The following is a 15,170-nucleotide window of genomic DNA, read 5'->3' on the forward strand; positions in this document are numbered from 1 at the left end:
GCCAGCGGGCGTTCGACACTTCACGTGGCCTCAAGGTGCACTTGGCCTGGCACAAGCGTCGTGGTGACGTCACCGCCACTTAGTGGCGAATGGCGGTTGTTGTTGTGTGACTGTGTGTGTGTGACTGTGTGTGTGTGTGCATGTGTGTGTGGGGAGCGGTAGTGTAGCGGTTAGCGCGCTGCGCTATGAACCCGGCGACCCGAGTTCGATTCCCGCTCACGGCCAACACCAGTAACGATTATATCTAAACTGGTCCTGGGCCTCCCCTATGTCGACTCAGCCTCAAATGAGTACCTGGTGTGGTGTGTAAACATCGCTACTGGGGAGACAAAGGCGGTCGGGTGTGGTGCTGGCCACCCACCCCTCGTGTGCCGTGCCGACCTTCGTAGGTGCTGCTCTCAAACAGCACTTGACCCAAAGTCCGTGACAGGCTACACGGGGGACCTTTGTATCCACCTTTGTATCCACCGTTGTCTCTTTGAGTAATCTCAGTGTCGTTTTCAAGCAGCGCGTCTCTCTCATTGCACGGATTGTATCTGATGATTATCTTCGCAGTGGGTGATGCCAAATGATTGCACGGTTTCCTCTCCACGCACATCGTTTGCTTTTCGGTTTATCCTCGGACGTTTGTTGCCAGTATCAAAGTATGAAAAAAAGTTTCAAGGACAATCCATCATATATTATCAGAGCATGTTTTGTTTGCATGCCCACCACAAGTACTCTGTGTGGTTAGCGCAGAATCGATTCCTTGGAGTTTGAAAGGGTAAAAACTTTTCTAGGTTTTTTTCCCGTAACATTTATCCTGCAAAGTAAGTAAGAGTAATTTAACCTGCTCTTCATCGCCTCTGTTTTCTAATGTTGATCTCCAATCCCTTCCAATCCATCCCTCCCATGTAGCCTGCACATACATGCTCTATAGCCTGTATATGTTCTATAGACTGTATATGCATAGTCTACAGCCTATGTGTGCTCTATAGCCTATACACGCATACTGTTGAGTTTACACATGCATACTATATGGCCTATCATGTACATGCGTACTATATAGCCAATGGATGCACGCTCCATAGCCTATAGGCGCGCACCCTCTAAGCATTCACAAGCCGGTCCATACTTCGTGACCCGCTGTGAATCCTCAAGCGCACAGCTGATCGGCGAGACGGAGTCTTCGTAGACACGTGGGACGTTGCCTGTTGGTGGGGGAGGGAGATTGAGGTCAATCGTGGGCACGGGTGGCAGTGCAGAGCGAGAAGACCCATAGACTTACATAGAGACCCATAGACTTACATAGAGACCCATAGACTTACATAGAGACCCATAGACGTCGAGACGTGTGGGCTTACGCAGAGACCCGTAGACGCACGCCGAGACTCATAGACTTATGGAGAGACCCAAAGATTTAAGTAGAAACCCATAAACCAGCACAGGGAATCATAGACTTACACAGAAACCCATGGATGTGTAGACCCATGGACACACAAATAGACCCAAACACTCCCATAGAAGCTCAAAGAGTTGCACAGCGACCCATCGTAGATTTGCAGACACCCACAATTGTAAAATGTATAAAACTGTTAAGGACGAGTGTGGCATTATTATCGTTGTTATTTTTAATTTAAAACGCCTCTTGGATCTGGGTGGCCCCGGGAACCCGCTGTTGACGATCACTCCGCGCGTGTCCCTGCACAGAGGGGCACTCAAAGCCACCCTACCCGAACTGGAGCCGCCGTGACCTTTAGCACAAGGCTGCTGCTGCTGCTGCCTCTCATCTCTAATCTGCCCGGGGCTTTCCTCATCCCACCCCATCCTCTCCCACCCACCACACCCACCTACGCGTCCCGTCCACGCATCCTTCTTTTCTTGTTGCAAACGGTCGAGGATTCATGATTTCCCAAACGCCAGTCCTCGCCATCGCCCACAACGCTCCGTCTTTCCGCGTTTACCAATGTACTCCCTCTCCCCCCACCCAACCCCCATTCAAATACGAAGTAACTCGTTCCACGCTGCACGCGTCCGATGATTGTTAAACACGTCCCACGTGACGCGCCAAGCAATTAACGCCACCTGCGCCACGCTGAACGAGTGTACACGCGCCACGCCGAGAGAGATAGCAGTCTTAATGTGAAGCGGCTCCATGAAGGCAGACAGTGTGAATAGAGCAGTGGGTTCATACCGGAGGTTGTCGATGTTCGCGTGTGCACGTAAGTGGCTTAGAGCACGCGCTCTGTGTGTGGGAGTCTCGACGGGGTAGTGAGTGCTGGGCTCATATCACGTCTAATCTCAAGCCCATGCTTAGGGTTTGGTTGTGAGTTCTGTTTACAATTTCCAACTGAGGTTGAACACGTGGGAGCATTAGCTCCGTCCGTAAGGCGGGGGCATGCTACCTAGCTGTGAACGATTATAATCCAACACGAACACAACTTGAGTTGTAGAGTCGTGTGTCGCTATACGGGTGATCGTCCTTTGTGAAAAGCGGTCACATTGATCGGAGGGGTTGCCCAAAAGTTTGAGACGACAACCGGAGAGAGAGAGCGAGAACAAACCAGTGACGGTTTGTATCATGTTGGAATGCGTCACATAATCCCTGCGGTGTGCATTTAACCAAACACATTGCGCCGCGTGATGAGCGCGCTTATTCGCGGGAGCGTTGATTGTCCGTGCTCGCCAGATTTCTCCGCACAGTCCAATCCGATCCACTGACTACATTGGAGGCTCCATAAAAGTGCCGGGCTAAGGGAGTTTGTGTTTTTTTTCTCTTTGTGTTTATACTCCGGTATGCGCGGGCAGAGGCAGCGGCGGCGTTTGGACCACGGGGGGATTAACCCCTGACCCCCAACTTTAACCTCAAGCACCGCAAAAAAAACCGCGCGCGGTATCCGAATCTTTTTTTCAGGACCCATAAAAGTTTTTTTTTTCCCCTCCCCGACGAATGCTTCCTCCGCTCTTTAACGATGTGTGCACCTCCTCCTCCACTTGGTGCCCGGATAAAATCGAAGAGGTTCCATTGTTCACGATGACTCCTGCGCGCCCCCACCACGCAAGATTAAATTGCTTCCAGAAAAGGTTCCCCCCGGCTCTACAATGGTAGTTCCATTAGCACAACAAAGACGGAGATCCCCCCCCCCCCCGGTTCGGTACGCGAGGGGGTGGGTGGCCAACGCGCACAGACACATTTGTCTCCCCAATGCTCGAGTTTACTCACTGCACCAAGTACTCATTTCATGACGAGTCTACCGTTGTTTGAGTCGAACTCTGGTCTCCGGGTTCGTAGCGCGGTGCGCTAACCACTACACTATCGCTCCCCCAAGCCCCAGACAAACGCCTTGCCCAGCCGCACACAGGCGTCTGATGAGTCGAGTTTGCGCGCAATATATTTCCCAAAAGCTACTACGCGGCTCTTGCTATCGTGCACGCTTATAATCTCGACACCGAATACTTCGAGAAAATCACCGGTAGCATTTGCCACCCTGACTGTTCTAGATTTGAAGCTTTCGTGACTCACTTGATACAGCAAATCTGGCTGTGACGGTCCCACCTGATGACGGATACTTGTGTTGCCTCCGAAACGTCGTGATTTTTATTTTATTTTTATTAATTGTAATTTCATTTTTTACCTACGTGACTTTACCGAAAGAACTAAGAGTATGAGCCCTGACTGTTACCGATGTGACCCCCCCCTCCCCACCGCTCCCATCCTACCTCGCTGCTCGCCACTCGCTTGCCCCACGCAGGATATCTGTGGCGCGTCGGACTGCAGCACGCTGGGGGTGGCCGACGTGGGCACCGTGTGCGACCCGGCCAGGAGCTGCGCCGTCATCGAGGACGACGGCGTGCAGACGGCCTTCACCCTGGCGCACGAGCTCGGTGAGGCCCCGCGAGCCACGTGCGCGCGCGCGCGCGAGCCCGAGGACACTCACTCACTCCACACTCGCTCCACACTTACTCCACGCTCGCTGACTCTACACTTACTCACTCTACACTCGCTCACTCCACACTCACTCACTCCACGCTCACTCCACACACTTTACACTCACTCACTCCACTCACTCCACGCTCACTCACTGCACACTCGCTCACTCCACACTCGCTCACTCCACACACTCCACACTCACTCACTCCACACACTCCACACTCACTCACTCCACACACTCCACACTCACTCACTCCACACACTCCACACTCACTCACTCCACACACTCCACACTCACTCACTCCACACTCGCTCACTCCACACTCACTCACTCCACACTCACTCACTCCACACACTCCACACTCACTCACTCACGCCACACTCACTCCACACTCGCTCACGCCACACTCACTCACTCACGCCACACTCACTCCACACTCGCTCACGCCACACTCACTCACTCACGCCACACTCACTCCACACTCGCTCACGCCACACTCACTCACTCACGCCACACTCACTCCACACTCGCTCACGCCACACTCACTCACTCACGCCACACTCACTCCACACTCGCTCACTCCACACACTCCACACTCACTCCACACTCGCTCACTCCACACTCGCTCACTCCACACTCACTCCACACTCGCTCGCTCGCTCCTCACTCACTCATCACCAGCACCCCGCCTGTACGCGCGCTTGCCCTGCACCCATTCCACCCTTGCACTCGTCACACGAGGCCACCCCTTGCAAAACTCGACTCGCAGCATGTTTTGTTTTGCGCGTTTTGCCACAAGTGCAGACGCGGTTGTTGCAGACGCGCGGCGACCTTTAAAAAAGGGTGGGAGTGCTGTTAGCGAGTAGCACCTATGAAGGCCGCCACGGCACACGAGGGGGTGGGTGGCCAGCACAACGCCCGGCCGCCTTTGTCTCCCTCGTGGCGATGTTGACACTCCGCACCAGAGGACTCATTTGAGGCTGAGTTAATCATTACACAAAAATACACTCACCATAAATACAATCGTGCGCATTTACTCAAATCAAACCCGACAGTTTAAACTCACCCGTTCCACCTGGACCGTGACTCACGCACCCACGCACACGCTCACATTCACACAGTCACCTCTTGACCTCTAGACAGCAGCAGAGGCCGAGACTCACGATGATGATGATGGTGGTGGTGGTAGTGGTGGTAACGATGACAACCACCATCACCACGACGGTGATGGTTATTCGAATGTTTGACTTCGGGTCATCCAGACGTTGTAAATAAACGAGAGGGGCTGCTGGCGATTCATTCGTTTGAACAAATGTACTCTTGGCTGCCCAATGCTCCTCGCACCTCGTGTGCGAATGTAGCGGTGACGTCGCTGGCGGAGAGCGCTTTGAAAGGCGCTTCATCTGTGTGCGTGCGCGCGTGTGTGTGTATGTGTGCGTGTGTGTGTGTGGTGTGTGTGTGTGTGTATGTGTGCGTGTGTGTGTGTGGTGTGTGTGTGGTGCATCTGCACGTGTGTGTTTGTGTGGTGTGTGTGTGTGTGTGTGATGCATCTACACGTGTGTGTGTGGGTGTGTGTGGTGCATCTGCACGTGCGTGCGTTTGTGTGGTGCATCTGCACGTGCGTGCGCGTGTGTGTGTGGTACATCTCGACGTGTGTGTGTGTGGTGCATCTGCACGTGTGTGTGCGTGTGTAGTGCATCTGCATGTGTGTGTGTGTGGTGCATCTGCCAGTCATCATCACAGTCAGCCCATCGAACCCGGGTCTGTCCCGCGACTTCCTGACAGCGAGCCTTAGACACTTCACGTGGTCTCTCAAAGTGCACCTAGCCTGGCACAAGAGCTGTGCAGTACGTCATCGCAACATAGCTGTGAATGGCGCCCGTTGTGACGGTGCTGGTCACACCACCCACTCGTTGCGGCCAGCTGCTCGCGAGGAGGACTTGCCGGTCCGATCTTCATGGATTTGCGGGCTGTCCCCCAGCACCTTTCAACTGCCGCTCGGTTCAATTGCCTCTGTGCCGAGCGTGCGTGGAGGTCGGGAATAGAACGTTGACGGAGAAAGCGATGTAGGTGTTACCTAGCAGCGGGGGGGGGGGGCTGGGGTAGGTTGTGATGATGGGTTGGACACGTGTGCAGGGTAGAAGGAGAATAGTCCACGGACGGAGGGGGGTAACACACACAACCAGATGGTGGTGGTGGTGATGAGACTACGAGCGATCCTTGAAAGCGCTGTTTACTTTGGTAGCAAGGAGACGATCTGGAGGCATGATGGTGATGAGCGTGTGAGATTGAGCTCTGCCTGAGGTTGGGCTGTCGATCGCGCAGCGGCTGTCGTGTTTAGCAGAAGGAAGGAAGCGATGGCGGTGGTGACATCGGCGCCTTCAGTTGTGGGTCGCCTTCTCGACCTTGACTGAATTAGCAAATCCTCACTGCGCCACTCCACTCCTCCCCCTCGCTCGTTGGCGCCTGCACCCCTCCCAACGTCACTTGCTCTCATCCAAGGCCAAACGCGCTCTCACTCTCCCAGACACACCGATGAACACACACACAGATTAACACACACACAGATTAACACACACACACAGATGAACACACACACACACATTAACACACACACAGATGAACACACACACAGTTTACCGTACGTAGCCAACCGTGCTACTCGGAGGTGTGGGGCAAGGACAACAAACCAAACACAAAAATCAACCAGACACACACACACACACGGACTTGTACTCACACACACACAATCACACACTTTATTTACGTGCATACATAGAGACTCGCACACATACAGACCCAGTCATGGGCCTCTTTACGCCAGTGTTGTTGTAAGCCGCACACGGAGGGGTAGGTGGCTGATTTTAGTCTGAGGCGACCTAGGGGAGACCCACGACCGGTTCAGAAAATCGCCACTGGTGTTGGGCGTGAGCAGAAATCGAACTCGGGACGCCGGGTTCGTAGCGCTAATCGCCACACTACCGCTCCCCACGATTACACACACACAGACCCACTTACACACCCACACAGACCCACTTACACACCCACACAGACCCACTTACACACCCACACAGACCCACTTACACACACACAGACCCACTTACACACACACAGATGCACGTACACAAACATGGGAACTTAAATCTACACAGACCCACTTATAGACACGCAGATCCACTTAAACACACACATGGACCCAATGACACACATACCCACACATGCGGAGGTCCACACACAGACCCACTTACACACCCACACAGACCCACTTACACACACACAGACCCACTTACACACACACACAGACCCACTTACACACACACAGACCCACTTACACACACACAGACCCACTTACACACACACAGACCCACTTACACACACACAGACCCACTTACACACACACAGACCCACTTACACACACACACAGACCCACTTACACACACACAGACCCACTTACACACACACAGACCCACTTACACACACACAGACCCACTTACACACACACAGACCCACTTACACACACACAGACCGACTTACACACACACAGACCCACATAAACACACACAGACCCACTTACACACACACAGACCCACTTACACACACACAGACCCACTTACACACACACAGACCCACTTACACACACACAGACCCACATAAACACACACAGACCCACTTACACACACACAGACCCACTTACACACACACACAGACCCACTTACACACACACAGACCCACTTACACACACACAGACCCACTTACACACACACACAGACCCACTTACACACACACAGACCCACTTACACACACACAGACCAACTTACACACACACAGACCCACTTACACACACAGACGTATTTACCCGAGCACCCACTTACTACACACACCCCCCACAAAGACAAACCCACACACATACCCACTTGCATCCACACAGACACACACACTGACACACACACAGACACACACACAGACACACACACACACACTGACACACACACTGACACACACACTGACACACACACTGACACACACACAGACACACACACAGACACACACACTGACACACACAGAGACATACACACAGACACACACACACAGACACACACACAGACACACACACAGACACACACACAGACACACACACACACACAGACACACACACAAACACACACACAGATACACACACACAGACACACACACAGACACACACACAGACACACACACAAACACACACACTGACACACTCTCCCTCCGCGCTGTGTGCTATGCACTCATTCCTGTTCGCGTCGCCTCCGCTATTTGTGCGACAGTGAGTTGAGCCGCGATGGTTTTTAAGCAGAGGTCCCCCGTTATTTATGTTCTTATGAACATATTAAGCATTCGCTCGATCTTGATAAAAGCGCGAATGATGGCCTTTTCACCCAACCTGACCCCGTGTCGCCCACGGGAACCCGTGCATGCGTTTACTTCCCCGCGGGAAAGTTCACGTGGGGGGTCATCGGCACCGAGTACCGACCGTGGGATGCGATGCCACTTTTATACGTCCAGCCAAAGCCTCCCCCGAGCCTCAAGGGCTCTTTCGTGCAGGAGGAGGAGGAGAATGAGGAGGGAAGGTCGCGTGCATTCGATTGTTCGACCGATGCCACGAGCCGATGGTCGTTGTTTGTCTTCACGTGGCGAGGGGGGGAAACTGCGGTGGCCGGAGGACAGCCCCCACCACGCACGAGGGAGCATCACCCCGCGCCTGGATGGCTCGCGGGCTCAGTAACTCGGTACAGCCACCGTCTGGTACTCGCCCGCAGTGCGCTGCGGCTATTGGAGTATCGAGGTTGGCTGTTTTTTTTTAGACCGAATTCGAGCAAAACGCCTCCGCTTGCTACGTTTGGCTTCCGACCCCCGACTGAGGGTGCAGTTCGGTGGCAAACAACAAGTTTGTGTCTCTGCAGTGGCCGATGCTGACCGTCGCCTGTTGCTGCTGCTGCTGCTGCTGGATCTATTTATGGCAACATTATTTATTCATGTATGACTGTTATTTACGCTCGTGCTTTATTTAAGCAGCAATGGGGGTTGGGGGGCAGAGGTCTAATCGGAGCTGTCTGAAACAGCGCGATGTTTTTATTTAGTTTGCGTCTCGGCGCAATGGGCATCTCGCGAACTTGTTACAATCCACCCCTCCCCACCTCCACACGTTTACATGATCATAATCGCATTAATTATACAAGATCTAACGGGTGTAGCTCATGTTTACCCGCTCCCCGAGCAGAAAATTTGATAAGTGTATGATGAGGGGTAATATGAATGATATCGATTAATATGTTGGTGGTAATAATGATGCCAACCAGGGGGTGATGATGTAATGAAGATGATTGACATTGACTGCGATGACGACGACTGTGATGATGATGATGATCGTGATGGTGGTGGTAGTAGTCGCAGTGACATACTGTTGGGGCAAGTGCTGTTAGCGAGCACCTATGAAGGCCGGCACGGCACACGAGGGGGTGGGTGACCAACAGCACGGCCAGCCGCCTTTGTCTCCCTCGTGGCGATGTTCACACATCGCACCAGATACTCATTCGAGGCTGAGTCGACCTAGGGGAGGCCCAGGACCTCCCCTAGGTTCGTAGCACAGCGCGCTAAGCGCTACACTACCTGCTACACTACCACTCCCCCAAGTTTGTTACAGGCTATACGGGGGATCTTTATCTTGTGGTTACAGTTGTGGTCGTGAGTTATCCTTCAGCTGTGTGGTGAGGATGTGCGTCTCTCTCTATCGTGTGTCTCTCTATCATGTGTCTCTCTACCGTGTGTGTCTCTCTATCCTGTGTCTCACTATCATGTCTCTCTACCATGTGTCTCTCTACCGTGTCTCTCTACCATGTGTCTCTCTATAATGTGTCTCTCTACCGTGTTTCTCTACCGTGTGTGTCTCTACCATGTGTCTCTCTATAATGTGTCTCTCTACCGTGTCTCTCTATCATGTGTCTCTCTATCATATGTCTCTCTACCGTGTCTCTCTCTGCCATGTGTCTCGACCATCACCTCTTATCGTGTACGGTGGACGTCAGCTGTGGCTCCTCGTAGTAGTAGTATCCTCATTAATAATCGTACTCGTAAATAGGAGGAGCGATGTAACTGCGATGAAACAATGGAAACTCCTTTCACACCGTACGTAGCCACCGTGCTGTGTGAACTTCTTTCACACCGTACGTAGCCACCGTGCTGTGTGAACTTCTTTCACACCGTACGTAGCCACCGTGCTGTGTGAACTTCTTTCACACCGTACGTAGCCACCGTGCTGTGTGAACTTCTTTCACACCGTACGTAGCCACCGTGCTGTGTGAACTTCTTTCACACCGTACGTAGCCACCGTGCTGTGTGAACTTCTTTCACACCGTACGTAGCCACCGTGCTGTGTGAACTTCTTTCACACCGTACGTAGCCACCGTGCTGTGTGAACTTCTTTCACACCGTACGTAGCCACCGTGCTAGAAGAGGGAGACCGTCTGCGCGATCTTCCCGTGATCCCCCCAATGTTTGTCGGTAGTTTCGACCGACAGCCACCAGCAGAGTGGTGCAGGGACCGTGTCGGTGTGTGTGTATGTATGTCGGTGTGTGTGTCTGTGTGTGTATGTCAGTGTGTCTGTGTGTGTCGGTGTCTGTGTGTCTGTGTGTGTGTCGGTGTCTGTGTGTGTCTGTCGGTGTCTGTGTCTGTGTGTCTGTATGTTTGTCTGTGTCTGTATGTGTGTCTGTCTGTCGGTGTCTGTATGTCTGTATGTGTGTCTGTATGTGTGTCGGTGTGTGTGTGTCGGTGAGGAGCGGTAGTGTAGTGGTTAACGTGCTGCGTTATGAACCCGACCGCTTCTGAAATGAGTTACGTTCCTCAGTCGGCCTTCACCTGCTACAATAATACTATATACGTGTGCTTTGTGCTCACGTGCGTGGATGGATGAGTGGAAATCTTCATTTATAACTAAAATGTCTTCTTTGGGAGGCAAGCTGTGAAAAAAATACGGGGCTCGAAGGAGAATGTGATGAGTGCCATTGAAAGGCTCGTTTATTAGCGAGCGTCGTGATATACAACCACTTCCTGTTTTAAAATCAACGACGATTATTATAGCAGCAATGCACATTTTTATTTCACTTTTACCGTGGAAGCCGCTACTGAGTCTCGGTACTCTTTGTCGGGAGGGTCCTGCATTGGCAAGTTCGAGTAAATGACTTCAAAAGAAACGCCAGGGGCACCCTCTGAATCCATCCTTCCATACTCACGAAAAGCCGCCTGGTGTTTTATGACCTTGCCTGGAACTTTCCAGCAACCCCAACGACTTTGGTTTTTAATCGGTCGCAGCTTCGCCGATGGGAGTCATAAAAGTAAAAAAAACGGCCCAGAATGTAGAGCGGTTTAAACGAATGCTCTCAGAGCACATTGCTTCATGCACATTATAGGCCGGTTGAGCCAAAGGTTGTTAACCATTCTGGCAATACGACGCAACTTTCCCTGTGTTTCGTGATGTAACTTTTTGTAATGTCACAACTTCCTGGCAACATATTTGAGTCTCGTTGAGGGTTGCCCAAATGGCGTAATGAATCGGTATTATCGGCGGCTGGTCTGCATGTATCTTTGTTATTATTGTGTAAGTTTGTCTGGAATTCCTCTTTAAAATGCTTAGAATTTTTCCCACTGATCAGGAGCTATTTGAAACCAATGCGATACGCGCGGTACAGTTTATGGCGGCCCCGTAAATCTTCCCTGGCGCTGCTTGTCCACTCTCGCAATTTCAAAATCGTACAACGGATACATGTACCATTGTTAGAACGCTACCACAGTTATCCCAGCGGTCTCAGTCGGTCAACCCGTGGCAACTTTGGGTATGTCCCGTGACCTCCAGCCAGCGGGCATTCGACACGTCACGTGGCCTCAAAGTGCACCTCGCCTGGCGGCTCAAGTGCCGCCGTGGTGACGTCCCCGCCACTAAGTGGTGAACGAGAGTCACGTGTCAGGGGGGGAGCGGTCGTGTCGTGCTTCCCGCACTGCGCTACGACCCCAGCGCACACCGGTTCGATTCCCGCTCATGGCCAACACCAGCAACGAATCTCTAAACCGGTTCTAGGCCTCCCCCTAGGTCGACTCGGCCGCAAATGAGTACCTGCTGTGGTGTGTAAACATAAGCGCTAAGCCGGCCTTGATGCACTTGCTCTGACAATCTTGGCGAAGTCGAGAACGGGGGGGGGGGGGGAATCTTTATCTGAGCAGGATGTCCCACGATTGTGTCATGGTGGCTGTGGCCATATCGGTCCAGAGTGCGGATCTCATCTGTGCCTGTATGGGACACTGCACATGGCAGCAGGGTTCGAGCCATGCTGCTATTATTAGTGTGGAGGCAGCAGCAGCAGCAACAACAAAACGCCTGTCAACACAAAGGCGATTTAAATGCCTTTGAGGTTGTGGGTGGTGGCTGCTGGGTTGTGGACAGGTGAAAGTGTTTATGTGTGTGTGTGTGTGACTGCATGTATATGTGTGTATGTGAAAGTATGAAGTGTGTGTGGGGGGGCGGAGCGGGAGCGCAGTTGATAGCGCACCGCGCTATGAATAATTGCAGTTAAGGGGATGAATGAATTTGCTCGGCTTGTTTGTACACCAACACTTTGCGGATGTTAGGAGGCAGTTCACGAAACGTGGAAGAACAGGGGCGCACACACACAAGTTTTCGTGGAGCATATCGGTCCCGCGGATAAACCCCATATCGATGACATGGGGTTAACAAAACTGCTTCACTTCTTGAAAACGCTCTCGAATGCAGACGGGTTATCGTGACTGCTGTGAATCCCGACAATATCCTAGCGGGGCTCGACAGCTGGAATTTGGCACGCAATTAGCACGAGTCTACGCTTGCGACTCGGGGAAAACATCCGAAAACTATAAGTTTCCAAATACGGTCGGTTCCAGTCAGAGGGCAAAAAAAAACAATAGAGGGGGCTTGGGAATCTTGAGGTTGGAGTGGCGAGGCGTTGAGACCACAGCCACATTCGTGGGTGATGGTCTGACCACGTGTCTCCTCCCCGCGCATCCATCACGCACTGCGATGCCTCGGAAACTCTGACACTTTGCTCCTTTCGACTTTCACTTGCGGCTGTTATGGAGTTTTTCCCCCCCTCTGCCATAGAAACGTAGGCTACATGTGCCGGGGGTGGTGTGTGTTGTGTGTTTGGGATGTCTGTTTGTTTTGTGTGCGCATGCCTGCGTGTGTGCGTGCGTGTGTGTGCGTGCACGCGTGGGTGTATGTGTGTGGGTACGATGTGGACTCATCCTCAGATGAGTACCTGGTGCGATGTGGAAATATCGCCACTAGGGAGACAAAGGTGGCCAGGCATAAATTCTGGCCAGCCCACCCCCTCGTGTGCCGTGCCGGCCTTTATCGGTGCTCGCGAACAGCGCCTATGAAGACCATACGGGGGATCTTTATCTTTGTGGGTACGGTGTGGAGTCAACGTCGGCACAGGGCTGGCAAATGTGGCCGGGCATGGTGCTGGCCACCCAGAACGACTGCTCAAGTCAGTGCTGTCGTGTTTAATTTGCCCTGCACAGAGTGGTTCATTGCCCCTCGATCATAATTATGTGTGGGGGTTGGGGGTTGCACGTAGATTGAACTTCATTCGCGCACCGTACGGAGCCAACTGTGCCACTCGGAGGAGGTGCGGAGGAAGGACGACACACTGTACTTCACAAAGAACCAAAGAATAATTCCTGCAGTCACGAAAGCTCCAAAATTAAGACTGTACTTCACATATATCGATTTTTTTTTTACCGAATTTGAGTGCAAAATTCAGCTTCTACGTGAATTTGGTTTCCTTGTCTTTGTCGTTGTTTTGGGTTTCCCCCCCTATTGTGGATACAATCACGAGCTACATCGAAAGCCACCACCTGCATTCACCCCCCTCCAGGTCGTTGAGCTTTCGTGGCCGGCTCAGCGTCCTGAGCAGCCCCCGAAGCCGCCTGCTGGCCACCTCCCTGCCACGACATGTGCGGTGCGTGTGTCGTGGGTGTCTCGCTCACAGAATCAGAATCCCTTAAAACGCGAAGACGCTTAAACCAGTGATTCTCAACCATTTTTTCTGGTTTTGGCTACGTTGAATTTAGTTTCAAACCCGAGCCATCCCGTTTGTCTGACCCCAACATGGTTCTGAGAAATAAATGAACGTGAAAACTGTAAGCAAATTAAGCGCAATGATACGTGACAGTCTCAGGCACATTGATAAAGCCCCTCGCGTTACCCCCCTGGGGCATCGCCACGTACCCCCAGGGGGGTCCCCGTGTATCCCCGGTTTGAGAACCACCGACTTTGTCCCATTTTATCATCATCATCAGCAGCAGCAGCCGCCTTCCTTCTGCAGTCCGGGTTTGATGATCCCACGACAGAGTAAGGAATTACACTCAAGGCTGGCCAATGTAAATAAAGAAATAAACCGTTTTGGTGAAATGTTTGGGCTAATGGGACCTTATCGGAGGACTTTGCTTAGGCACTTTGGTGTGAATGTTTTGGCGTGGCTTCAACTCTGTCTCTGTTACTGAGCAGTGTGGTGTAAATACCAAAGTCGCTTATCAAGCTGCTCCGAGCCTTCACACGATTACACCACAATATGACGGCTTTCTCAGCACGTGTTTGCATCTCCTGCTTCCTTTGTTTTTCTCCCGGGCCACAAGTCATCAACAACACAAATAATAATAAAAACCACAAATAATCATCAACAACACAAATAATCAACAACACAACACAAACCATCAACAACACAAATCATCAACAACACAAATAATCAACAACACAACACAAACCATCAACAACACAAATCATCAACAACACAAATCAACAACAACACAAAACATCAACAACACAAATCATCAACAACACAAATCATCAACAACACAAAACATCAACAACACAAATCATCAACAACACAAATCATCAACAACACAAATCACAACAACACAAATCGTCAACAACACAAATCATCAACAACACAAATAATCAACAACAACACAAAACATCAACAACACAAATCATCAACAACACAAATCATCAACAACACAAATCATCAACAACACAAATCATCAACAACACAAATCATCAACAACACAAATCATCAACAACACAAATCATCAACAACACAAATCACAACAACACAAATCATCAACAACACAAATCACAACAACACAAATCATCAACAACACAAATCATCAACAACACGCTCTGTGCACGGAGAGCT

At 51.5% G+C, this 15,170-nt stretch overlaps 1 protein-coding gene across 1 annotated transcript in view; it reads left to right on the forward strand.

The window, feature by feature from the left end:
- LOC144728550 (A disintegrin and metalloproteinase with thrombospondin motifs 4-like) overlaps window positions 1-15,170 on the forward strand; it is a 34,159-nt gene that overhangs the window by 3,555 nt on the left and 15,434 nt on the right. Inside the window, exon 2 of the mRNA XM_078608056.1 lies at window positions 3,732-3,864. Within this exon, the coding sequence (XP_078464182.1) occupies window positions 3,732-3,864 (133 nt within the window). The remainder of the gene's footprint in view (window positions 1-3,731; window positions 3,865-15,170) is intronic.

The sequence above is a fragment of the Lampetra planeri genome, chromosome 29 (genome assembly GCF_965212315.1).
Source record: "Lampetra planeri chromosome 29, kcLamPlan1.2.h2, whole genome shotgun sequence".
NCBI classification, from domain to species: Eukaryota; Metazoa; Chordata; class Hyperoartia; order Petromyzontiformes; family Petromyzontidae; genus Lampetra; species Lampetra planeri.